At 50.7% G+C, this 26,148-nt stretch overlaps 2 protein-coding genes across 2 annotated transcripts; one reads left to right on the top strand and one right to left on the bottom strand.

Moving 5' to 3' along the window:
* Positions 1–234: 234 nt before the first annotated feature.
* QPCTL (glutaminyl-peptide cyclotransferase like) lies at positions 235–8,755 on the top strand. The gene is made up of 7 exons (XM_074369399.1): positions 235–558; positions 1,053–1,196; positions 1,906–2,187; positions 3,577–3,729; positions 3,830–3,929; positions 4,420–4,536; positions 6,009–8,755. The coding sequence occupies exons 1-7, from the start codon at positions 349–351 to the stop codon at positions 6,152–6,154; spliced, it is 1,152 nt and encodes a 383-aa protein (XP_074225500.1). The 5' UTR covers positions 235–348; the 3' UTR covers positions 6,155–8,755.
* A 2,371-nt stretch (positions 8,756–11,126) lies between these two features.
* On the bottom strand, positions 11,127–20,086 carry FBXO46 (F-box protein 46). The gene has a single exon (XM_074369398.1). It carries the CDS (start codon positions 13,207–13,209, stop codon positions 11,392–11,394), a length of 1,818 nt encoding a protein of 605 aa, XP_074225499.1. The 5' UTR covers positions 13,210–20,086; the 3' UTR covers positions 11,127–11,391.
* Between the last annotated feature and the right edge of the window lie 6,062 nt (positions 20,087–26,148).

Raw genomic sequence — 26,148 nt, 5'->3', positions numbered from 1 at the left:
AGTCCTTTGCCTACATCCGTGAGGGGCGTGTACTTACGCCCGGGAAGTCGAACATTTTCTATGATCTAACGCCTCTCATTGGCTTCCCCTCCTCCGCTGAGGCGGTGCCTATCTCTTTCGCGCTCCCTTTTGGGATGTGCAACTCTCAGGGTTACCAACCCTGAAAGCCCCAAGGAGACAGGGAGGCGTGTCCTCAGAACGAAAGTCTCCATTGGCTTTACTGCTCGTTGGAGGGTGGGATGGTGCAGCTGCTATTGTTGTTCATTGGTCTGGTGATTCCATGGGGTGGGACTTGGCTGGGCCTAAACTCTATCCGCTGTCTCGGGCCGGTTTCAGGGCGAAGCTGTCATGCGTTCCGGGGGCCGCGGGCGGCCCCGGCTACGGCTTGGGGAACGCAGCCTCTTGGAGCCACCCTCACCGCCCAAGCGCCGCCTGCTACCGCGGGCGCACCTTTTGCCCGTGCTACTGCTGGCGCTGGCGGTGGCCTCGGTGTTCTACACCATTTGGAGCGGCTGGCACCGCCAGACTGAGGAGCTGCCGGTGGGCCGGGAGCTGCGGGTGAGGCCGGGCGGGGACGTGGGCACTGCGGAAGCCCTCATTCTCCGCCTGCCCTCCCTCAAGGTCTCAGGTTGACGTGGCTTTATCGTGTGGCTCTAGCCGCAGGTGTCGCCGTCTCCGTCATTAGAGCGGATATCTATTTCCGACGGAATGAGGCTTCTGGTTTGCTGTAATAGCGGTTCCCCCCGTAAGAGGAAGGGTTTGAAGGAGTAAGACTGGGAGTTCTGGATTCTAATCCTAAAGTCAACTATTTGGAAGAGTCCCTTCCTCTCACTGAGCCTCGATTTCCCCATCAGGATTGGGGTGGGCTGGGCCGGATGGGCTTGTGGGGACTCTCCCGTGTCTAGGATTTATCCTAGAAACCTCCGATGCTAGAGGCTGAGATAGGAAGAGGAACCGAGGCTTCTTAGGGACAACAGCCCCCGGGGTAGGGTTGGAATGAGGGTTGCTTTCATGCTCTGCTCTTCTTTTCCCCATTCCACCTCCTTCCCAAGGGCCCGTTGATCGGAAGCCTCCCCGAAGCCCGGCTGCGGAGGGTGGTGGGGCAACTGGACCCGCACCGCCTCTGGAACACTTATCTGCGCCCCCTGCTGGTTGTGCGGACCCCGGGCAGCCCGGGCAATCTCCAAGTCAGAAAGGTAAAAAACCCCACCTCCAACCCCTGACCCCGCAGCCTATCAAGGAATGGGAAACAGGTATTTTGCCCTCTGCCTGGAACTAACCTGACTCTAGAGTTCTATCCTGGTAACCACCAGACTGTACTGCCCTCACGGAAAGCTATGAGGTGGGTACCAATCTGATCTTCATTATGCAGATGGGGAAACTGAGGCCCAGATCTGTTAGATATTTTGCCCAAATCCTACAGCTAATAAATGGTATGCCTAGGGTTTCAGCCCAAATGGGTTGATTCCAGAATTGGTACTGCAACATCTCTATGTTGCCTCCTAGAAAGCATTGAGAGTTATCTGATCACTGCCTGAGTTCAGATCTACCTCAGCCACTCAGAGTGTGACCTTGGACTAGTTTCTTAACTTCTCTGTGCCTCAGTCTCTTAATCTGCAAAATGGAACCAATGACAGTCCCTACTCCATAAGGTTCGTAGAACAGAGCTTGGCACAGAGTGAGTGCTATTGAAGGGTGAGCTGTGATTAGTCATGGCATCCAGAGGCAGGGTCCCTCCATATCTGGCACTTAGTAGTGCTCAGCAGAAATGCATCAAGGGAATGATTAAACCAAAGTAGGATTTGTGAGTCAACCTGACTGCTCTGCCTGGTTCAGGTCATATGGCTCTTCTACCAACTTCCTCCCCAGTCCCCTCCCACCCTCCCACCTCTCTCTTGCCACTAGTTCCTAGAGGCCACGCTGCGGACCCTGACGGCAGGCTGGCATGTGGAACTGGACCCCTTCACGGCCTCAACACCCCTGGGGCCACTGGACTTTGGCAACGTGGTGGCCACGCTGGACCCAGGGGCTGCCCGTCACCTTACCCTTGCATGCCATTATGACTCCAAGCTCTTACCATCTGGGTTGGCCCCCTTTGTGGGGGCCACGGATTCAGCTGTGCCTTGTGCCCTGCTACTGGAGCTGGCCCAAGCCCTCGACCTAGAGCTGAGTAGAGCCAAGGAGCAGGTAAGGAGTGGGGTTAGGGTTGGGGTGGAAGGCAGGGGCTGTCTCTGCCTTGGTCCAAACCACCACCCTCCCTTTCCTAGTCATCTTCCTCCTCTCCACGCCAGAGCCATAGGGTCTTTCTAAATGTCAGATCCTGTCCCTTCTCTGCCCCAAGCCCTCCCATGGCTCCCACCTTGTTCCATGTATAAGCCAGAGTCCTTCTATTAGCCCAGGAGGTATGCCCTCTCACCTCTCTGGTTTCATCTCCCACTCCTCACCCATTACTCACTCCACTCTGGTCTCCAACCTCCTCCAGGTACCTCAAGCCCAGAGAATTCACTCTACCTCAGGACATTTGCACATGCTGTTTGCTCTGCCTGGGATGTGCTTTCCTCAGCTCCCACCCTTCATTCAGGTCCACTCTAATGTCACCTCCTCCAAGAGACCTTCCCAGCCACCCTAAAATAGCTCCCTGTCACTATCCCATTGCCTCATGGTACTTTTTGTTGATTTGTTGGTGTGTCTCCCCAGCTTGCATAAGCTCTGGATAGGCAGGCCCTTGGCTGCTTTTATTTCCTGCTCTAGTCCCTGGGCCCAGAATATTGCCTGGCATCAAGCAGGATATCAAAAAAATGTATGGAATAAATGAATGTAAACACACATCTCCTCACACTCTTCCCCTGCTCAGATCCTCTCTATGGCTCAAAACCCCCACTGCCACTGCAACAAAGCCCAAACTCCGTGGCCCTTGCTGGCCCCTTGGGCTTCTTCTTAAACCTCTTTGACCCCTTCTCTGGCCTCAGTCCAGATCTATGTTGCTTCCTCACCTGGGAACTCTCTTCCCTCTCCTCCATTTTGCCAGGCCAGTTCCACTCAGCCTCAGCATAGACATCCCTTCCCGACGGACCCGACATGCTCCCCAGGCCAAGTTCCCCCGACCCATTTCCTAAACCATTACAGGATCCTGTCATTCTTGGAAGCATCTGCCCAACTGCATTTCATTATTTGTATAATTTATTTGTGGGTCAGTCTCTTTTGCTAAATGAGCTTAAGGTATGACAATAACGATCAGAGCTTAGTAACCCTTATTTAGTTACTATATGCCAGGCACTGTCCTAGGACTTGGGTTTGAATCCTACCCTACAATTAGAACTCTGATTAACCCCATTTCTACATAAGGAAACCAATGCTTTGAGAAGTTAGTAACTTACCTGTGACTGCTCGGCTGCCAAACATCCCAGCCAGGATTTGAACCCAGATGATCTGGCTCAGGGTCTATACTCTTGGCCACCGCACTCTACCAGTGAGCAGGCTGAGTTTGCCCTGTTTGGCTGTGGAAGTTGGCAGGAAATGTGTGTGGCTTGTGGCTGAGGTCTGGCACTGAGCTGGCCCTGATCACTGGCCCCCCAGGCAGCCCCAGTCACCTTGCAGCTACTTTTCTTGGACGGTGAAGAGGCACTGAAGGAGTGGGGACCCAAGGATTCCCTCTATGGCTCCCGGCACCTGGCCCAGCTCATGGAGTCTGCACCCCACAGCTCTGGCTTCACCAGGATCCAGGCTATTGTAAGCTCAGGCCCTGCTGGGTTCCGGTGAAGTGGGAAGAGGGTGAAATGAGGTTGGCAGCACCCTGCCTGGCCTCTCCAGTCCTGACCTTTCTCTCTAGGAGCTCTTTATGCTTCTTGATCTCCTGGGAGCCCCCAACCCGACCTTCTACAGTCACTTCCCTCGCACGTCCCGCTGGTTCTATCGGCTGAGGAGCATTGGTAAGGGCGAAGGTGGAGGCAGGGACCAGCCTGGGATGCTGGAGGGAGGGCCAGACACCTGTCCTCTAAGGGGTCATCCAGCCTCTAAGGGGTCATCTACCTCCCCAGTCTCTCTCTAAAGCACAAGGGCAGAAACACAAAAAAGTCCCACAGCAGTCAAATGTTGTGATTACAAACAGGGGCTTGAGTCCAAATTCTACTCTCCTTACCAGTTACGTGAGCTTGGGCAAGTGGTTTCATCTCTCAAGCCTCAATTTCCTATATATAAATAGGGTATGGTGGTAAAGATTATTGGGGTAATCCCTAGACTCAGAGGGATTTAATGAGACTGGGAAGACAGTAAGCCAGCAGGAAGGAGTAATTAACACTCATCTTTGTTGGGATGACCAGTGCTTTACCCCCAGGCCCCCTGCCCTCCTTTGATTTGTGCATAGGGGAACCTTTGACCCTTGAGGAGCTGACCCTTGCTCTCTAATCCCCCTGCCTCCAGAGAAGCGCCTGCACCGTTTGAACCTACTGCAGTCTCATCCTTGGGAAGTGATGTATTTCCAGTCTGGGGAGCCCCCTGGCTCTGTGGAAGATGACCACATCCCCTTCCTCCGCCGAGGTACTTGCTGCAGAGAGGAGTGGGGGGCAGGGGTTCAAGGGAGCCACAGATGGGACCTGGCCCTGGCCCCTTCCCAGAGGTGGGGACTGCTGGCAGGTTGCTTAACCTATTTGTACCTTGATTTCCTCATCTGTAAAATGGGGACGATAGCCTCCATCTGAGAGTTGTTGAGGGGATTGAATGTGTTAATATGTAAAAACCTTGGACCAGCACCTGGCACTAGCGAGCATTCAGGACGTGTTAGCCCTTGCTGACGGTGTCTCAGTGATCGCAGTTTCTTCTCGTTCTTGCCTTTCAAGGCCTTGGCAGCCCAGCATAATCACCTGAGCTTCAAAAAATACCTAGTCACATTTCAAGCCTACTGAACCACAATCTTGGGCCTCTGCATTATTTTTACAAATCTCCTGGATGATTCTGATGCACAGCCAGTGTTGAAGACATCTGGTCAAGAGGTTCAGAACATAGGTGTTTAGAATTGGACAGGTCTGGGTTTTAGAAGCTGTGCCTTACCATTGGTGGACCTAGGGCAAATTGCTTAGTGTCTCTGTGCCCCCATTTCTTCATACATACAAACACATGTGTATGTATATATTCTTAGTCACAGGGTTGGGAGGATTAAATGAGATTAGGTATATAAAATTCCATTTTACACAGTACTTGGCCAAGCACTAAGTGCCAAAAACTGCTTTTTAAATTTTCACTCTATAATGTACGCATTCAACAAATAGGCATTTCTTGCAATGCCTTTACTGATTCAGTCAGTGACTACTTCCCAAGGCAGGTACTGAGCTAGGTGGCAGGGAAACAGGGATGGGCCTGGCTCCTGTAGTAGGGGGGCAGACATTTACCAAATGTGGACAGAAACAGAGGGAAGCGCTCTGAGGACAGGAACCCACTGCAGTGCAAGGTTTAGGAGCGCACACTTTGGAGACAGGTGGCCTGGGCTCAAATTCTGACTGTGCTGTTTCCTAGAGGTGGGACCTTAGGCAAATCACTCTGCCTGCCTCTGTGCCTAGTGTCCACATCTGTAAAATGGGGATATCATAGTACACCTTCTAGGATGATGGTAAGGATAAAATTGCCTGTGTGTGTGGCCTTAGACTCAGACCTGGAATAGGACATAAATGCTAACTGTTAGTAAAGAAGAGAAAAAGAGCCTAATAGGTATGCCTGGCAAGGAGGGTCAAAGACATCCTTCCCTTCTTCTGGTCTTTCCATAATCCATCAAGTTTTGAGTTTTTCTAAGTTGTTTCATGAAGACAATAAATATACCGGGTCTAAATATACTGGGTCTAGTTTTTAAATGAGCACGTACCTTCACACACTTAAAATCATTGTTCAGAGTTCTTTAAGTGCCACAACAGAGTATCTTCTGTTGAAGGGGACCAAGCAAGTTTCCCCAGGCGTGGGCCTGGGCTCCTGGGGCGGCTGTAGGCCACGCATGGGGCCTGAGCTGCCTCTCTGTCCCGCAGGGGTCCCGGTGCTCCACCTCATCTCCACGCCCTTCCCCTCCGTCTGGCACACGTCTGATGACTCTGAGGCCAACCTGCACCCACCCACGGTACACAACCTGAGCCGCATCCTCGCTGTGTTCCTGGCTGAGTACCTGGGGCTCTAGCGCCCCCTGCTGACTCTGAGGGAGAAGCGCCCAGCGGGGGACGTGGCCGGGGCCCTGCAGCCAAGGAGCTTGGGCCAGGCCGGCCTGGGGTGTGCTGGCTGGTCCTTGGTGACACCCTTGGCTCTGCTTGTGCTGTGACTGGAAGACCCTCTTTCTTTGACTCTCTCAAGCTGCCACTCTTCAAAGTCATGGAAGAGACAGACCACTGTGGAGTGAGAGCCAAAGGAATGAACTTGGCCCCTGCCCTGAGGGAAACACTTGGGCTGAAGGTTTACAGGGACCAAGTGCCAGTTCTCAGTTTTGGTTGGCCAACTGTGGACTGGCGTCTGGACCAGCAATACCCACAACCAAATGAATTCTCTGTGGCTTATGTTTTTGTGTTGGTTCCTTCTCCAAAATGGCAGCCTTGCTACTGCACCAGTCCAAACCCAACTCCCACAAAGATGCGCCACGCGGGGCCCACAGAGGGTGTGCTCGGAAGCAGGAACAGAGGAGATGGAAGCCAAGACTTGGGAACTCCAGATTCTGCCAGATCCAAGTGGCAGTAAATCGGTGCTTCTGCAAAACATATTCTGCAGAAACTAGCATAAATAGGTGTTGCATGAACGAGGGGTTTGAAGCGGGGTGAGACATTAAATGAGTTTCTTCATTGCACCATGTGAATTTTCAAAAGTAAGAGAGAATGCAGTGTTCCCCAAAGTATTTCACCATGGAACCCCTTTATTGGGAAGCACCTCACAGAACTAGTGTACCTCAAAAGATACTTCGGCAAACGCTGGGTTTTGTTAGTTTGAGGGCACTTATTGTAGGAATGGATAAGACATATCTACATTCACTGTAAACTAGTTAAATAATCCTTTTCCTTTCAGCTGTGGGTATGCAAGTGAGAGCTGGTGTGTGTAACTGCCAACTCTAGTGATGGCCCCAGGAATTATTTCCCTGCCCTATCTGATTTTCAGGCTCAACTGGGGTGCTTATTTTAAAAAAATGCTCTCCCCAGGGTCCCACCCCAGATCTACTGAGTCAGAACTTCAGAGAGGGGCCGGGACTCTGTAACAAGTCCCCGAGGAAGTCAGATGATTAGCAAACTTTAGGACACGCTGTCCTTAAGGATGCAGGTTTGGTGCACTCACAGCTGCTCAGCAAACCTACCCCAAAGCAACCCATACAGTGGAGGGTGCCTAGAAAGGGAGTCCTGTGCCGGGTTCCATACCTGCTGATTTTGTGACTCTAATAGGCCGCAGGGATGCCAGGCCAGGATGGAGGGTCAAAGAGTAAAGGTGCACATTGGCCTTCCAAGCCAACTCAAGGCTGGAGAGGACTCAAGAGAACTCATGGGCTGAAACTCAGGCTATCGGATGAGAGAGGATAAACAGGTCCTTGATTCACGTTCTTCTACAGCAGCTGACAGTTATGGGGCATCAACTGTGGGCCAGGCCCTATAAGCACTTCGCAGATACCAACTCATTTAGTCTCCCCCCAAATCTGGAGGTAGGTACAATTTCGGTTCTCATTTTGCAAATGAGGTGGCCAGAGCTGAGGATTACCAACCAGTTATTTACAGAGCCCCGATTCTCACCCACAGCTCTGCTCCCAACCCCCATCTCCTACCTGCCCTCCAAAAATCACCTGTGCTGGACCTACAGATTGTTGACAAAAAGTAGCTCCCCCTAAGGCTTTTAACTGGGCCCAAGTTAGAGCGGGGTTGGGAGTGGGGGCCGGGTACCAACAGCCTCCTAGAGATGGAATTGACAGAAGTCGAGTTCACAAGGGCAATTGACAGACATCAACCAGGGTGGCAAGAGGGTCTCAATCACAAGGAGAGTTCCTGTCTGTGCATTCCTTGGCTGGCAGGCATGGTGCAACCCCTTAAAAGTGCAGCATGTCCCCGTCAGCCTCACAGCCATCCAGAAGTAAGTGACACCATCACCTCTGTGTTGAGAGGGGAAGCAGTGTGTTCAGTTACATCCCCGGCCCTTCATACCTCCCTGCAAGCCATCTTGCTGAGTGTACTGCACACTAGGCACTGGGCCAGGGGCCTGGGCACATTTTTCACTTGAATTTGGGTTAAGGATCATGAGCCCCATTTTACAGATGAGGCTGCAGACGCCTGGCAAGGGGATGACTTCCCCAGCTCCCAACCGTCCCCCAAACTTAGGCTGCCCCAGCTTCCTACTATGAAGGGGCCACAAGGTGTATTTGATGAGTACAACTGTTGAGGACTGTAGGTGCAACGGCTCACATATCAGCCTTTTGAGGAATTGTCAGTATTCTCATTTGTCAGATTAAGAAACTGAGCTGCAGAGAAATCAATTACGGACAATCACAGCTGGACACTTTCCCAGCATGTCTAGATTATTTGTCTCTTTATTTATCCTGCCTAGGACTCGCTGGGCTCACTGGACTTTTACCTGGCTGGAATTTGTAACCATCGTGTCTTTGAATATTGCCATTACACCATTCTCTCTTCGGATTCTAGAATGCCAGTTCAATGTGTTAGACTTCCTCTATCCTCCATAAACATTCTTTTTTTTTTTCTCTCTCTCTCTCTCTGTGCTACTTTCCAGACCCAGCTCTACTTCAATAAATCTTTGTCTCTAATTTGTTGTGTCTAATTTGTTGTTTAGCCCAGCACATTGAGTTTTGACTTTGGGCTATTGTCCACCTGTGGGTTTTTTCCTTTCATTTCCGCTAGGCCGTTATTTAGGTCTGGTTTCCCTGCAGTTATTTCCAAGCTCTTTTTTTCCCCTTCTAATCTGTGGCTGACAGTTCCACCACCTGAAGTCTTTGTGAGTCTGTTTTTGCTCTGTTGCCTCTGCTGGATCTCGCTCATGCTGCTTTATTTCCATGCGTATTTCGTTATTTGACTGTTACTACTCACTCTCTAAAAAATTATTGGTGGGGATTCGAGATAATAGCTCTTTCTACCAGAGGATTTGTTGGTTTCTGCCAGACATCTCAGCTAGAAGTACCCTGGGACACATCGGTGACACAAACCCAAGCCAAGGACCAGCCTGTGGCCACAAATTCTCAAGGTCCATTTTTTGCTTTCTTTCTCTTAGTTCTGTGCTTCCCTCAGCGTTTAAAACGTCCTCTCTGCAGTCTTCTGGGTCAGCCTTATCTGAGCGTATAGTTCGGTGGGATCTCAGCTCCTATTAGATTTCTCCCCTTGGACAGGCTTTGGCCTTGACTTCTGCCTGCTTGTCCCAGTAAGGCTCCAAATAGGAAATCCAAGTTTGTTCACATCAGCAAGTGTCCTCAGATCAGAAGTGGCTTCAGGGCCCCATGGACCTTTCCCTTAAATTTCTGGCTTAGTATATGTCCTTAACTGTACTTTATTGGCTATTTGATGCTTTTAAGATTTTTTAACTTCCTGTTTTCTGCAGGAGAGTCTAAATAATCTGGCCTTCCCTCCATAGGAAACTGAAGTCCCACAAAATCAAGCCAAGATTCAAACCTAGGTCTCTTTGATTCTAAAATCTAAGTATTAAGTAACTACCATGATATACCTTTGTCTCCTTGAAAATTCTGATTCCTTGATAAGAATGTCAGGGACTATTAGCCACCACTCAATATCCATTTTCCCCTCTTCTTTTAGTAAATAATTAACTGAATATTTTAAAGCTTCAATTACAGGGATCTTTAGTACGAGTTTTTTGTTGGGCATAATGCACCTGGCTAAAAGACTGCGTTTCCCAGTCTCCTTTGCAGCCCTTCCATGTGCCTAAAGTTCTGACCTGGGAGGTGTGTATAGAAGTATAGGGTAGTACAACTGGAAGGAAGGGAACTTTCTATAAAATGGTGATGGGTGGAGCTCTAGCAGCCATCTTGGACCATGAGGATGAGGCCACAGCCAAAGAATGATGAAATAACGAGCTAGAAGAAGCTTGGGTTCCCAATGACTTCAGGGCCACCATAATGCCCAACACTGGGTTTCTATAGAAATCAAAACTATCTTGTTTAAGCTTCTACTATTTTGAGATTTCCAAATCCAAACTGACACAGATGAAGAGTCAAAAATAATCTCAGGCTGAGGGACTTGGCTAAAGATCCTTCTCTCTCGACTTTCTCCATCTCATCATGACTCCCTTCTCTCCCCAACCCCCTCCATGAACAACACACAAACCAGTCTGAGCCCAACCTTATAAATATTGATTTTATACAAAGGACCAATTCAAAATTGGCCAGATGCCACATGTTAGAAGCTTTCCAGAACCACAAGGATGAAAAACCAAAACCAAAAAAAAAAAAAACAAAACAAAAACCCCAAACCCCCACCCAAAAAAACCCCAAAAAGAACAAACAAAATGACCCCCCAATGAAACTGCCTGAAAATCAAGGTCTTGGTTGACCAAAGGATTCTAAAGAAACACCTGTGGCTGAGGGTGGCGAGACCTCCCCCAGCAACACCTGAACAAGTATCCAGAGTGGAAGGAAAAACAACTCAGAAATTCAAACCCACGGTCCCTGCCCACCGGCCCCCCCACGCTGTCAAGAGCGAGGCAAAAGGCTTCACAGCTTTTTTTGTGGGGCGAGGAGGGGGGTAGTGATGGCAACAGCTTACATATTGGGAGGAGGGGACTTTTTATACTTCAATTTTCAACTTTTTTCTCCCTCTCCTCCGTTAGGGGAAGCAGAGAGACTGGCAGCTTGAGGTTAAGGAGAAAATGGATTTTTGTTTTCATGGGGGAGACGTCTAGAAGTGACAGGCTGCCAGGAAAAGTGCCAAATCTGATCCGTGATCTGCCAGCCCCCCGATTCCTAAAGAGGTGAGCCCTGGTGGAGTAGGTTTCAGGAGAAGAACCAACCGTGGGCTGCAGCCTCTTGGGGAAAAAACAGCTCCTGAGACCAAGAACTGGGAGACGGAATGGAAGGGGGCCAGAATGGGGGAACCCTTAAGTAGTATGAAAATTAGCTGCCGTCTGCTCCCTGCTGGTGGGTCCCTGGGGCATGGGGAGTGGCAGGGAGGGTGATGGGGCTGAATGGAGAAGAAATTGAGATGCTGATAAAAAAAAAAAACAACCTACCCTACTTGAGGGTCTCAAGAGTAGAAAACCAGTAGGGGTCAAGCCAAGTGTTTTCCTGGGTCATCGCCCTGAACCCATCTCAGTTCTGGAGTGGGGCTCAACGCTGCCCGGACTGGGGGTATGGGCTGGCCACCCAGTCCTGACCCTCGGCTCCCAGCGGGAGGGGGTGGGGGTGGGCATGGTGGGCTCTTCCCCCCCCCTCCCCCGGCTTCACCTCCCCTCCTCCCGGCCGGCCCGTCCCCCGCCCCCGCCCGGCCCATTGCAGGGCAGCACCCAGTTGTTATCGTGCAGCCCCAGGCAGCAGCCGGGCGTCTCGCGATCAGCTCGGCGGCAGCACATCCAGTAGGAACGTCCATAAGGCAGGTCGTGGTGGTAGGGCTTGGGGTGCCAGCGGCAGAGAGACACATCGCCCTTTTCGTATCTCTTGCGGCACTGCTTGCAAGGGTCATCGCGGTAGAGTGGGTCGCGGCTCCAGCGTGAGTCTGTGGCCCGCACGCCGAACGCCTCAATGATACCCTTGAAGTGGTGGCAGGTGCACTTGAGGGCCGCCAGGGCCCGCGTGGGCAGGAAGCTGAAGATCTTGACCAACACATGCTCAGGCAGCAGCAGCATGTACTGTCGGGGCTCCAGCAACCGCTGGATCTTGAAGCGGATCTCCAGGAAGTCATGCGACACGTGCCGGTACAGGCGGCACAGGGAGGTGTCCGCCGTCCCCTCAGCATCGTCGGGGCCTGGCGCGGTGGCCGGCGAGTCCGCTGGGGGTGGCTCGGGCGGCCCATCTGGCCCACGGGACTGGAGGAAGAAGAGCTGGCCAGGTGGGGGTGGCTCCTCGGGGCTGACGGTCAGGCACACCGTCTCCTCCTTCACGTTTTTGGTGCCGTCCTTACCAAAGAAGATGCACTCGTCCACCACACCCGTTACCACCACGTCCACATGGAAGCCAGATGCTCCGCAGTCCCGGGCAGGGGGTGGAGGGGGCGCCGGGGGAGTGTCCTCAGGCCTGGCAGGGGCTGGGGTCTCACCCTCGCTGGCTTCATCTGCCCTGGCCAGCAGGAACTCCACGTTGCTGGGGAGGGCATCCCGAGAGGGGCTGATAAGCTGGTACAGGTCGCAGGTGATCTTGTCCTTGGCCCGGGCCCCAGGACCTGGGCTGCCAGGGTAGGCACAACCCGGCCGGCCCCCGCTCCCATTGGGCAAGCTGCCATCTGGTGTCCGGGGCTCTCGGCCGTTGGAGATCCGGAAGGCGATGCGCACTTCCCCGGGGCCTGGCCCAGGCCGCTCCTCCTTGCGGAGGCCCTTGGCTGGAGGGTTGTCCCGCTGGGCCTCAAAGTGGGCCACCGCCTCAGCTACACGGCTGCAGTCCCCGCCACCAGCCCGCCGCTCCGACCCCAGCCCCTTGGCAGGTCCACCCTGCTCAGCCGACACAAAGACCACAGGCGCTGGGGTGCTGGGGCGTGGGTAGTTCTGAAGGGCCAGGGCGGCCCGCTGTTCCACCAGGGCCACCATCTCGGCCACAGAGAGCAGGTCCACATCCTCGCTGGCTGAGGCTGGGGCCCCCTCAGCAGCAGGGGACCCCTCCTGTCCCCCTGGGTCTGGTGGAGCCTTTGTAGGCTCAAGACAGCGCCTCCTCCGCTTGGCCTTGGAGCTGTCACTGCCCCAGTGCCCCTTGACCTTCATGGAGCTGGCTCGGCTGCCCCCACCACACTGGTGGGCCACAAAGAAGGCCACCTTCTCCTTTGTATTCCCGGGCTTGATAACATACCATGTGTCCAGCAAGACTCGACCCTCATCGCCAGCAGCTGCTGCTGAAAGAAGTGGACCAGGCTGGGAGGCAGGAGCCTCTGTGGCCAAGGCTGGAGGTGTGTTCTCTGAGTGGGCAGGCCCATGGTCTGGCTCCGCCCCGTTGCCTGGCTCCGGGCAGGCTGACGGCTTGAGGGCTGCGGAAGGTGGGCGAGGCTGGTTCTGGGAGTAGGTGCCAAAGGGCCGGGGGCACCACAGCTGGAAGGGCAGAAGGCTACCTCGGTCCATTCTGGGGAAATGGTGGCAGACAGGCTGTGATTCACCACATCTCAGGACCTAGATGGTGGTGGGAGAATCCACAGGCCACCTGGAGACAGGGAAGAGGTGGTAGGGGAGCTGGGGAATAGCCTGCCCTCCCTATATCCCCCTCACCTCAACCTCTCCTTCCAGGGGGTAGATATACCTCAGTAGTAGAGTTCGTGCTTAGCATGCACGGGGTCTTGGGTTCAATCTCCAGTACCTCCATTAAATTTAAAAAAAAAAACAAAAAACCTAGTCCCACCTCCCTGGCACAATGAGCAAAATGGAAGGCGGCAGAGGGGATGAGACTTGCTCTTGTAAAACCCAGGGTGTGATTGGAGCTGGCAGCTTGCTCCAACCTCTGCTGCCTGACTGGCTTCACTCACAATCCAGAGGCTTCCTGCTGCCATAACCTTGAAAGAGAAGTGAAAGGATCAAATGACAGATAGCTCCCCCTTTTTCTATTTGCTCACCCAGTAACAAGTTCCTGAAAAGACAAGAATTCCCAGCCCTGCACACAGCTGTGGCAACCTGAGCCCACAGAGGAAGGAATGAGGTGGGCTGGGCGGGGAAAGAAAATCTGAGGTCAGAGCCAGACCGGCCCTTAAGAATTCAGTTCTTCATTTTGTCCGGTTCATGAGGTTCTTTGAGGATCTCTTCAAGCTGTGTATCCTCATCCAGAAAAATGCACACGCTTGCATGAGACTGTGCAGGTAACTTCCTTAAGCACAGCCACAGACCCCTAGTATGAGAAGGCCTGTTCTAGTCTAGATACCTCAAGTTGCTCACAACTGGCTGAGTTTGAGGCTCAGAGTGGGGAAAACTTGTATCACACAAAACCAGGCCCTCAAACTTAGTTTCTAGAGTTTCCAATTTAGGGCCCGTCATAAGGACCATTTTATTTTGCAATGACTTTGTGTACAAGACCTAACCTGGAGGCAGTTCTGCTAATGAGTCCAACATGACCACGTTCCACCGCAGGACCAACAGTCTCAATCCCACAGTCTCAATCCTTCCCTGGCCCATCTCCCTCAAGACATATTAATACCAAAATATCCTTCAAACACTGAACCTTCCGCTTGCTTACTGACCAGCAAAAGCAGTTTGCTGTCTCCTGGTCATACTACTTTGAGCCATAGGCCAAATCTGACCCACTGCCTGTCTCTGCAAATAATATTTTATTGAAACATGTTCATTTGTATATGACAGCTTTCATGCTACAATGGTAGAGCTGAGTAGTTGCAACAAGAGGACATACAGGCCTGCAAAGCCTAAAATACTTATCATCTAGCCCTTTATGGAAAAAGTTTGCTGACCCCTGCAGTATATACTGTTTCTCTAAATTCAGGCAATACCACAGACACAACTAAAACCCCTGGAGTTCACTTCATGGCCCTGGAAACACCACTCAAGATCTAGACAGCCTCCAAATACACACAGACACCAGAAACAGAGAGTCCTAATCCTAAAAACCCTTGCCCCAACAACCCCTAATCCCACCTACCCCTACTTACAGGCCCTGCTAAAATCCCACTTTCTTGCTAAAAGAAAAAAAAAAAAAATCACCACACAGCCCCTAAAACCTATACATGGCTAAGTTTACCAACCACCAACATATCTTAATGTCCAGGAATAAAAGTTAGCAGAGCAAAGGCCATTCATTCTCTATAGATGCAAATATATTCAGACCCCAAATACCCCAAATATCCCAAAATATCTAGACCCTTTCAAATGCTATGTTAAACTTGCAAACCTAAAAATATCCCTTCCAGCACGGAAAGCCTCAATCTCAACGAACCCCTCACAGATCCCATGCCTACCAAGAACTCAACACACAGCAATTTCCCAACTTCACAGATGCCCCAAAAGACCAGTTTCCTGAAATACTCTCCTCAAACTCTTTCCAAACCTCCACATGTATTCCCTAATTCCACAGAAGCCCCCCAACCACAAAGTAACTCACTAAAACATAAAAGCTCCCTAATACACAAAACTAATCCCAAGCCCTATATTTCTCAAATTCAAAAGAACCTCCCAAATACTCCCAAAGAAATGTCGCAAATGTTAATAAAGAGGCGAGTGCTTATTGCACGCTCACTGGGCGCTTACTAGGTACTGTTCTAACAATTCCTGCTAATCCTCCTCCGTCTCTATGAAGCAGGTAGTGTTATTAGCCCCTGTTTCCACGTGAGGCACAGAAGGTTGAATCCCGTCGGGAGTCAGACTGGCAGGAAGTCAACGGAGCCGAAAGCCCACCACTGGGGGTCCGGATTGGTACCCTTGGACTCTGCTTCTAAGTCTCCGTGACTCCCCAAATCCTATGCCCACCAAACACCCCAAACCACAAAGGAGACCCCCTACAACACAACCGAACTTTCCACACTACAAAAGAATCCAAATCCAAGTCCCAAAGTGCCCCCTAAATTCAAGGGAACCCCAAAGTACCCCCACACCCACGCAAAAACTTCCCCAAGCCCTCCAAATATCGCTTAAATGCAAAATTTGTAATCCGCCAACCCCTTAGGCGACCCTCGAAACTTAGACACGCCCCCAAAGCACCCCCAACCCCCACTGCGGGCAGTGGGAGAAGGGGGCAGTGCACACGCGTGTGCACGGGAAAAAACGGCCCGCCCCCTCGCTCCTTTCCTCCTGCAGCCGCGCAGGCGGGCACCCGACTACTTTCCCTCCGCCTCTTTGTTGACAGACGTGCGCGTGACGCCCCCAGCCAATGAGCGGCGGCCGTTCGGGGCCGTGCCCATATAAGGAAGGCCTTGGCGAAGGGGCCTAACTTCGAAAGAGGGAGAAGTAGGCGGGAGGTGACGAGGTGGGTGTGGAAACGGCCTAATGCAAGGGAGCGTAGAATAATTCCCAACTTCCTGCTAAACGGAGGAACAAGGCCAGGACAGAGGCCCAAGGCCTTACAAAGGAAAGGTTTATTACGACGTTCCCTCTAAACAGGAACTCTGATTGATAGCCGAGAGTTAAAGGGCCAAGCAATTCAGGGATTGAGGCTGCAGGACGGAAGGAAGGGGGCCGAAAGATCTACAAATGCCTAGCTTTGGTAGGGAATCTTGGGAGCCGAGATTTACTGCTGGGGCGGCGTGGGGTGGGTTGGGGATTGAGCAGCGGGATCACCTCACCCTGAAAAACAAACGAGCATAACCCTGCAACGGCTCCGGAGGCACTGAGTCTAACCCTCTGGGCCTGGCATTCAAGGCCCAGGTCGTGTGGCCAAAAGGACCTCTCTGTCCCGCCCTTCCAACCAGGCGCCTCAAATATGACTCAGATTTAGCACAAGATAAGAATATGAAATATCTCCATAATGGTTTTAAAATATTGATTAACTGTTAAAATGATAATTTTTAGGATATAATTGAGTTAAATTAAAATGTTTAACTTCCTCTCTTTCGGCTTTTTAAATATGACTACTAGATGATTTTATTCATTAATTTTTTGGTAGGGGGAGATAATTAGGTTTATTTATTTAGTTATTTTAATGGAGGTGCTGGGGATTGAACCCAGGACCTTATGCATGCTAAGCCTGTACTCTAACCACTGAACTATACCCTCCATAGAAGATTTTAAATTACATGTAAAAAATAAATAAATTACATGTAAGGCTCACTTTATATTTCTATTGAACAACACAGGCCTAGATCCTTCCAGTGCCAAGGGAACTCAAGAGACACCCAAAGATGGCTCCACTGCTGGTATCTGTCCATCTTCAACACCCTGCACCAACCTTGCCTGCTACCGATCATTATGCACACCATAGCCAGGTCTTCTTAAAGTATAAACCTGACCTTGTCCCTACCTTGCTCAGAACCTGCCATGACTTCCCCGTCCCCTTGGGAAAAGGCCCAGCTACTCCACCAGTCCAGCTTCCTCCCTTCCCACTGTTCCACACCCACCCTGGGGGCCCAGGGAAGCACCTGATCTGGCATACAGAGTAGTCAGAATACCAGGGCCCTGTCTCATCCTCAGTAGGAGCTATTACCTCCATTATATAGATGAAGAAACTGAGGCAGGACAGGTTGCCTAACTAGTTCAAGGTCACACATAACGGGTGTGACTTGGAGTAGGGATATGAACCCAAGGAATCTGATTGTAGATTGCTGCTGAACTATATATTCTCTGGGGTCTCAGCTCAGCTATCTCCTCCTCCAAGAAGCTAAACAGCCAGGCTGGGTCAGGCTTCACCTCTGGGCTCCCACACTGCCTCCCTTGCTGTCTGTTCCTCAGAGTCACCAAGCTCTTCCCTTCTGTGGTTTTTGGAATGCTTTTCCCCAGATCTCTATATGGCTCAGTGCCTTATGTTATTTGGGTCTTTGTGCAAATGTAACTTTAACAGGCCTATATCTTTAACAGAGAGTTCTTCCCTGAGCTTGCTTCCTGGAAACCTCCCACCTGCCCAGACAGGGGCCTCTGGGTTCCCAAGTCCCAGCCTTGCCCACTTAAGAGTCATCACTGTCTAGGAATGGATCTGTCTTCTCCAATGGTTAGTGAACCCCTGGGAGGAGGGGAGGGAGGAAGGGCCAGAGCTATCATGGTCATCACGGTGACCCCAGCAACACTGCCCAGCATGGGACTGAATGGATCAAAGCTCCCTTCCCTGAGGTTCCATGTCCTAAACTCCATGAGGCCTGGCAGTGTAAACTCTGTTTCACACCCAGCTTTTCCATCTGTGTCCGATGTCACTGGGGCAGAATTTTCTAACTTCCCACACACTGAGCCCAGCACAAGGCCCGACACTAAGTCAGCTTTCAGAGAATGCTCCGTGAAGATCCTTTATTGTAAAACATCACAAGCCAGAGAGACTAAAAACTAAAAAATGGAAAAAGACTGACCAGGCAAATATGAACTATGAGACAAGTAGAGGACTGACACTGCCACTTAAAAAAATAATAACTAGCAAAAGCAAAATGTATTATTAGGGACAGAGATGGTGACAAAACAAACTGACCCATTGTACACAAAAATTCTCAACATATGTGCTCCTAATACTGTAGCCTCAAAATAGATAAAGCCAAAAACAACAGAACAACACAGCTTGGCAAATCTACCACTGTAATGGCAAACCTGAATATATTTCTCCATAATAATTGGTTGAAAAGATAAAATCAGTAAGAACCTGAACCACACAATCAGCACTCTTGCCGGAATGCCCCCAACAATTAGAGAATCCAGTTTTACATCCCTCATCTGACATTCAGAGGTCCTCCTGTGTGCTGGCCCTGGGTTGGGTGCTGAGGACACAGAGATGACACTGAGCTCACCAGGAAGAGCTCATGGGAAAGGGGGCAGGCATCCAAATAAACAAGCATGGCCAACATGAATATATTACAGAGAAAATGAGGATCACAGCAGCAGTTAACACTGGAGCACTCGCTGGGAGCCGGGCTTTGCTCTCAGTGCTTTACAAATATTAACTCATTTCATTCTCACAATGTTTCACTTCATTTCAAAGATTCAGAAGTGGAGGCAGAGAATGGCTAAGTGATTGTTATTGGACATGGTTCTGGGGCAGGGCTTTGAATCAAAGAGGCTGGCTGACTCCAAAGAGCAAGCAGCTCATTCACTGAGTCTACGGGGTACTTTTCCTGGATCATCTTGTTCAGTCCTCCAGGCCTTTGCACTCTCTGTTCCCCCTGCCTAGAATACTCCTCCCCAGGTATCCACAGGGCTCACCCACTCACCTCCTCCAGGTTTTGCTCAGAGATCACCTTCATAAGACCTTCCTTGATCTAACACTGCAGCTTCTGTCACAGACACTCTCCTTCCCTGATTTATTTTGCTCCTTAGCACACATTACTAATACACTATAAACTTTGTTTATAAAGTTTATGGTCGGCTCCCCTCAGTAAAACAAAAGCTCCCCCAGGGCTGATATTTTTGTCTGTTTTTTTTTTTTTTTTTCCTTTTTCTCACTGCCATATCTCTAACTTTTGGAACAACACCTAGCGATTGTCTACTATCAGTGTGGTCCTGGAGCGGCAGCCCCTGGGATTGTGTTAGAAATGCAATCTTGGGTTCTGCGGTACACCTACTGAATCAGAACGTGCACTTCAACAAGATCTCTGGGAGATTCGTTTAAGTTTGAGAAGTAAAGCCCTGGCACATCACAGATGTGCAGTACGTGTTTGCTTGAACAAACGCCTAAGGATGCCATGTTGTCTGCCTTCTGCACAGTGGCTACTGGGGACCTCTTGTAAAAAACTAGTTGGCTCCAGCCAAGTCCACTGGTGGAAATCGTGCTCCTAGGACCAAGGCAGGATGCCTCTTCTCCAGGAGCTGACCTGGTACCCTCCTAAGCTACATAGGCTCTCTTGCTCCTGAGGCCTCCTCTTGGAGCACCTGTCATTACTCAATGACAATGACCTGGGTGTGGGCCTCTCTCCCCTCCATCCTCTGGGCTTCTGGAAGGCTGGGACCTCTCCTCAAAGGCGTAGCTGCTCCAGCCTCTGCACTTGGCTCACTGGACTGGTTTAGCTCTTCCTGCTTCATCCTTTCTATGGTAGCCAGAGTGATCTTTCCAAACACACATCAGACCATATCACTCCCCTGCCTAAAACCCTTCCATGAGAGGTGCAAGTCTGCAAAGCAAAACAAACAAACAAACAAACAAACAAAAAAACATGTCCATGAACCCTTAGAAAGCTATCAGATCAAGGAAGTAAAATCAAGCCCAGAAGATGGGCAAAAGAAGTCCCCAGATGAAGGCAAGGGGAGCTCCGAGGAGGAGAGCTGTGTAGCAGGTCTAGGGAGCCCCTGCCCCCATGAATGCTCAGAGAAAGGAGAAAGGCTGACCATGAACAAGCTAAGCATGCAGCTTAAGAAGCTGGAAACAGTATCAACCACAGAATAAACCAAAGAAAGAAGGAAAAAAATGATTAAAAAAAAAAAAAAAAAAAAAAAAAAAAAAGCAGATGCCTGACCCCAACGCTGACTCAGGTGATACCCGCCCCTTTCCCCACCCTGGGGTGCCTCCATCCCTGAGTTGGGGGTCAGGGTCATGCCAGCCCAGGCTGGGCACAGAACAATGCCCAGGGAATGCACCTGCCAACAGTCACACAGGCATCAGTGGCAGGACCCCAGGGCTCTGCTCCTGGTCCTGCCCTTTCTTCCCTCCACTCTCTCCACCCTGCACCCCCCACTACCACTTTTTCCACATTCCTGATCCATCTATACTCCTTTATTGGATGGTTGGACTCAGGGTCTGCTGGTTTCTCTCCCCTTCACAAGCTTTCCTTTCCAATTAATAGCTCCTGGATGGTAGGACTTATCCAAATCCTCAGGATCTAGAGATCCAGGGCACAAACAGAATTCAGGCAGGGCCTGCGAGCACCCCAGCTTTCCTAGTTTTGGGGTGTGAGTTACCATAGGCAGGTTCCTTAACCCTCCATGCCTCAGTTTCCCCCACTGTAAAACACAGGTAATAACAGTGCCCATCCATGAGCTGGCTGACAATTCACTGAGATCAACCCAGCAGAGCACTCAGTGCCACCTAGGCGCCAAGGAGAGATTCCACACGCAGGTGCTGGGATTATTAAGAAAAGGTGGGACTACTAGCGGGAGAGGGTACAGCTCAGTGGTAGAGCGCGTGCCTACCATACACGAGGTCCTGGGTCCAATCCCCAGTACTTCCATTAAAATAAGTAAATAAATAAACCTAATTACTCCCCCCCCACCAAACAAACAAACAAAACCAGTAAATGAAATTTAAAAAGGAAAAAAATAGGTGAGACTACTGAAGATCACCAGCTGAGCCAAATGCTTCTTCCCTCTTTATTTCACATTCTGAAATTAAACCGATCCTAGTCCCTCACAATAATCAATTCTCATTCAACAGTCATTCCTTTGTTATTGTTAGGTATTAGGTCTCACCTAGTAATTAAACAGAATTTACAGACCAGCTACTGTGTGCCAGGCACTGTTCTGGGCATCAGGGATCTGCAGGGTCCAGTAGACAGAAATTCTTGTCCTCATGGACTAGGGAGAGGGGACAATAAATATATAGTAAATTTCAAGGTGCTACAGGGAAAGACATATAGCAAGAAAGGGATCGGGGTTTAAGGCAGGGTTTATGATCTTAATTGAGGGGTCAGGACAGCATCACAGAGCAGGTGACAAGCCAAGTGTTTTAGAAAACCTGTGTTTTTAGGAATAATTCAGCTTTACCAGAGCTGCTAGAAATATACCGTTAGAAATGGTAAAAATATCATTTTGTATGAGTAAGCTTCAGACAAGCACAGGCTGAAAACACATTTAAAATTTTAAGAAAAGGCAGAATAACTTGGAAAGCAGATACATTTTCTAAGACAAACAAAGGAAAAGAGGGGAAAAAAGTGTCACATCACCCCAGGGCACCCAGATGTGACAAACAGGAACAGGGACAAGTAAGAGGTTTGCAACTTTTCCTCAAACCAATAGGTTTTCAGATAATTCCACTGAGAACTGGAGGAAAAATGTTAAAAATCCAGCAAAGCAATGACAAGCAGGCAAAGCTGGCATGAGCGGCTGAAAGTGAATCAGTGACAGAGAAACCCAAACCAAAAAGTGAGCACAAATGCCACCAGAGCTGCAAGGCTGCCCCAGTGTTGTGACAACAGAAAGCTTCCCAAGGGCAGGGTGTCAGCCTGCACTTGGTACAAGACCTGGCACATAGAAGGTGCTCTGTCAACACTGTGGACTACTTAAGGGATGAACCCCCATTTTCCAGAAGAGGAGACTGAGGTCCAGAGGGGTTAAGTGACTTCCCCAAAGTCACACAGCTGGTGGGTGATGGAGCCAGGATTCAAAACTAGGTGTTCTGTTTCCAGAGCACATGCTCAATATACACTTTTCTTGAAAGAATAAAATTAACCAAAAGACCACACACTTATTAAGAGCTTAATATGCACTTGGCATTTTATACATGTTTTCTCATCAACTCCTTACAAGGGTCTCATGTTTGGAAAGTGCACCCATTTCACATATGAGAAAACTGAGGCCCAGAGTGGGACTGCAACTTGGCCAAGGAAACACAGCACCTGAGATGGAGATGCAGACCAGTGCCTCTCTGATGCTAGTGCTTTTAACCAGAAGCTTTCCTATCAGAGTCAGAGAACTTAGGGGATAAACTCAGGAGACCTCACAACAAATGAACCAAATTGTTTCAAAATGACTTACAAAGTTGCCAAACTGCCCAGTGAGGTCCTAATGACCAAAAAGGGGACGGGGGGGGAAACACACAGTTGGTAGAAATATTTCCTATTTGCTGAAACACTTGGAGTTGGGCCAGGCTGGGCACTGGCAAGTGAATTATTTATATTTGGCTGGGGATGGGAATGGGAATGGGGACCGATTGAGTTTCTGACCACCCCCTTGAGGAATAACCCTTGGACTTGGCAGCCCAAAGGGAGAGAGTGGGGGACTAGAAGATTCAGGATGTGGGAGCAACCTGGGAGAGAAGGAAAGGAGGCAGCCTGGCTGATGTTTCCCTCACTAGTCCTTCACTACTGCCTTTTCCCTCAGGTCTGAGTTTCCCATTTTCCATTCAAAAGAATGACAACTCACATGTATCAAGCACTTATCCAAGCAGTTTACATGCTTACCTCCCTGAACCCTCTAACCTTCCTATGGTTCCTGCTCGCATTTTATAGTTAAAGAGCAGCAAAAAGACTTGCCTAAGGTCTCACGGCAGGTACATGGCAGAACTAAAATTCAAACTGAAGACTGCTTCAGTTCTCAAGTCTCCGCCCTACTCATAATATTGTACTTCAGCACGAGGAGAGGGGGCTAAATTACCGTGGCGAGAGCACAGATTGAGCTAGGATGCCTCAACTTAAATCCTGAGTCTACCATTTAATGCTGGATGACCTTGGGAAAGTTGCTGAACTCTGTGCCTCTGCTTCCTTTCTGTGGAATGGAGATAATAACAGCACCTACAACTTAGGGATGTTGTCAGACTTAAATGAGTTAATACATACAAACAGCTGAGAACAGGGCCGGGCACTTTCTAAACAGTAAGTTTTAGCTGGAATTGACTATGGGGAAACCCTGCATGCTTCAGAACTGGGGTGTGCCAAGTTTTGAGAAAACACCCCTGGGGCTGGACTGAAAAGGAGGGAAACCATTAGCACCTGTGACCTAGTCACATTCCTGGGGTAGGGAACTTCCCACCAACAGCTCTGAGACTAAGGACTTACTGCCAGCCAGGATGACGACCTTATAGAGCCTCCTCTCTTCTCAGTGGCATGTTGTTCCCACAATACAGATAAGGGCACTCAGTGTCAGAGAGGGGACACTTGCCCAGGTCATAAAGGAGTGGCAGAAGAAAAGATCTGAATGTTGAACGGTCCATGCACATAAACCACTACACTCTTCTAAATCCCACTGGAGAAATGAAAGTGTAAAAGGTCTCTATGGCCCCTTCTGGCCATATTATCCTACAGTTCTGTGACTGCCCAGTTTATCGGGAGTCTCTGGCTGGACTAAGCAAACTATTGCCATATGCAGGCCCCTAATCTCTTGCTCCCCACCCTACCCACAGTCCTGGATCCTAACTTACACACCACTCTACCACTGATCTCTCTCTTCCATCATCTCAGTTTGCCCTCTTGCCCTCAATCCGACCCAGAGGCTCCAAACCACAGCATCCCACAGCTGGCTTCTCCCTTGGAGCCTCTAGACTCCCTCATTCATCTAGCACTGACTCCTATGGCTTTCCACATCCCCCAGGCTATACCTCTCGAAATTGCCCCCTTAAGGGCCTCTGCCTGGACGTCCAGCCCCTTCTCCAACTCGGGACTCCTTTCCCCAGCTCTGAGCTCCCTTATAATCAATCCCAAAGCTCGACTCTCTCCCCACCTTCAAGACCCATCCCCAGCCCCCATTCTTCTACTATTCCCTCCGACTCCCATTTCTCCCAATCCCCTCCCCCGAGCGACCTCCCCTCATCCAGCCCCTTCTTTAGCCACTGCCTCTTCCCTCTCGCCACCAGGTCCCGAACCCCCGCCTCGGTTCTCAAGCGCCCCCGGCCCCCGCTCGGGGTTCTCACCATCTCCGCGCGCTGCAGCTCCCTCGGCTACGCGGGTTTCCCCCACTCGCTCCTCTCCAGCCTCCCCTTCCGGGTTCCCGCCCCGAAGCCCGCTGGGAATTGGAGTCTGGGCAGCCATGGACTACATCTCCCAGAAGGCAGCACGGTCAAGCTTGGAGGTGGGGAAGGACGCAAACTGGGCGGGCTGAGTCAAAGAACGACTCTAACTCCCAGGGGGCAGAGAGGGCGCCTGGCAGCGCAGGCGCAGAGAGCGCCCCCGCCAGGCGCGCTGGGAGTTGGAGTCCAGCTTCCTCCATCTTTGTCCGGGGCTCTTGGAAAAGGAATTGAGAATATTGCAAAGGGGAGTTTGTGAGGGGTGGAGAGTTGGGAAAGAGCAAGTTTATCGATTTACTTAAACTGATTAGCATAGTAATTAACAGTGCCTTGTACTTTCTCACTTTCCCATCCATTTCCTCCCTGGTTTTCTGACCACCACCCCCTAATTCACAAATAAGGAAATTAAGCCTTAGGAGGGAGGAAATCTCCATGCACTAGGAATTTGCAGACATCATAGTTAGACAGATGTTCCACGAGGACAAGCACCTTTGAGTATCTTGTTCAAGCACCCAAAACAGTGTAAATAAGTGCTTAGTAAATATTTATTGCATGCTAATTATATGCCACTCTGCAGAAAACCAAATTTATAAAAATTAAGGCAGAAAGAGCTTGAGGTTTTCTCCATGGCAACACAGCAAGAAAGTGATTTGAACTTAAATGTGTGGGACACCAGGGTCTCTATTCTCCACCAGAATGCTAGATCACCTCTCCTTAAGCTATATTTTCCTGCACATCCTCCTCATGGGCCATGAGAATGAACTTTATAAAATGGAGAGTTTGCTACATAAAGGGACATAACAGCTTCACAAGGGGGAACTGCTACTCAGGCCCAACTCCAATGGCCCTCCTCTTTAAACCTTTTCTCAGTTTATGGCTCTTTAATGCAGCCTCAGCCTCACTGCAGTTCTCACAGCCTATGCACAGGTTAAGACTTCGGTTAAATTCCCAACTTCCAGCATGGTGCTTGGCACACATTAGGCCCTCATTAGACATGTGGTAAAGGGAAAATGTGGAAATGAGACACCAGAGGGCAAATAGGGAAACTGGTCTTTCTCCCTGAGAGTTGGCAGTTAGGGAGACCCCGCCTCCCTTTAGGCTCCTTTGGTCCTGGACCTGGTCGCCGGGGGGCGTGGCCATGTGGGGCGGTGCCTACCGAAAAGGCGGGCAACTGAGTGAGCGCTGATTGGTCGGAACTTTGGCGCGCAACAGCAAAGGCTGTGTCAGGAGGCGCGAGGCCAGGCTCGCGCTGTGCTAGAAGACAGGGAACATTTCCCGGGCGCGCGTGCGCAGGCCATTGCACCCTGCCGTTTCCCCTCTCCAGTCTCGTGCCCAGCACACCCTGGCGGGAACTGGTGGGGGCGTGGCCTGGCCTCAAAAGCTCCCTGTTGCTCTCCTCCTCAGGCCTTGGGCAGGAGCCTCGCACCAAAGGGGATTCGCGCCCACCTCACGCTTGGGTTGGGAACTTAGTGGCCGAGGCCAGCCTGGGCTCACGCGCGGCCATTCTCCCGGGACCAGCGCGAGACGCTGTCTGATCCGGCTTCGAAGTGTGGGGCTGGCGCAAAACCAGAAAGGGGGCCTCACGCCATTTTGCACTTCCTGAGGCGGGTGCTGGAAGCTGAGGGAAAGGGAGCGGGGGACTAGCTGACCAGAAGGGAGCCTGGGGTCCACCCAGGAGCAACACTTTGTGGTCGTGGCCACCCTCTGGGAGTTTCAGGGGGACAGGAGGGCGGGTATGCCTTGGGTGCCGGGGCTGTAGTGGAGGCAGGACCTGGGCAGCAGAGCCGGAGTTTGGG

Source organism: Camelus bactrianus, chromosome 9, assembly GCF_048773025.1.
Source record: "Camelus bactrianus isolate YW-2024 breed Bactrian camel chromosome 9, ASM4877302v1, whole genome shotgun sequence".
In the NCBI taxonomy this organism is placed as follows: domain Eukaryota; kingdom Metazoa; phylum Chordata; class Mammalia; order Artiodactyla; family Camelidae; genus Camelus; species Camelus bactrianus.
The sequence above is the reverse complement of the archived record's forward strand: the minus strand, read 5'-3'. Positions and strand labels throughout refer to the sequence as shown.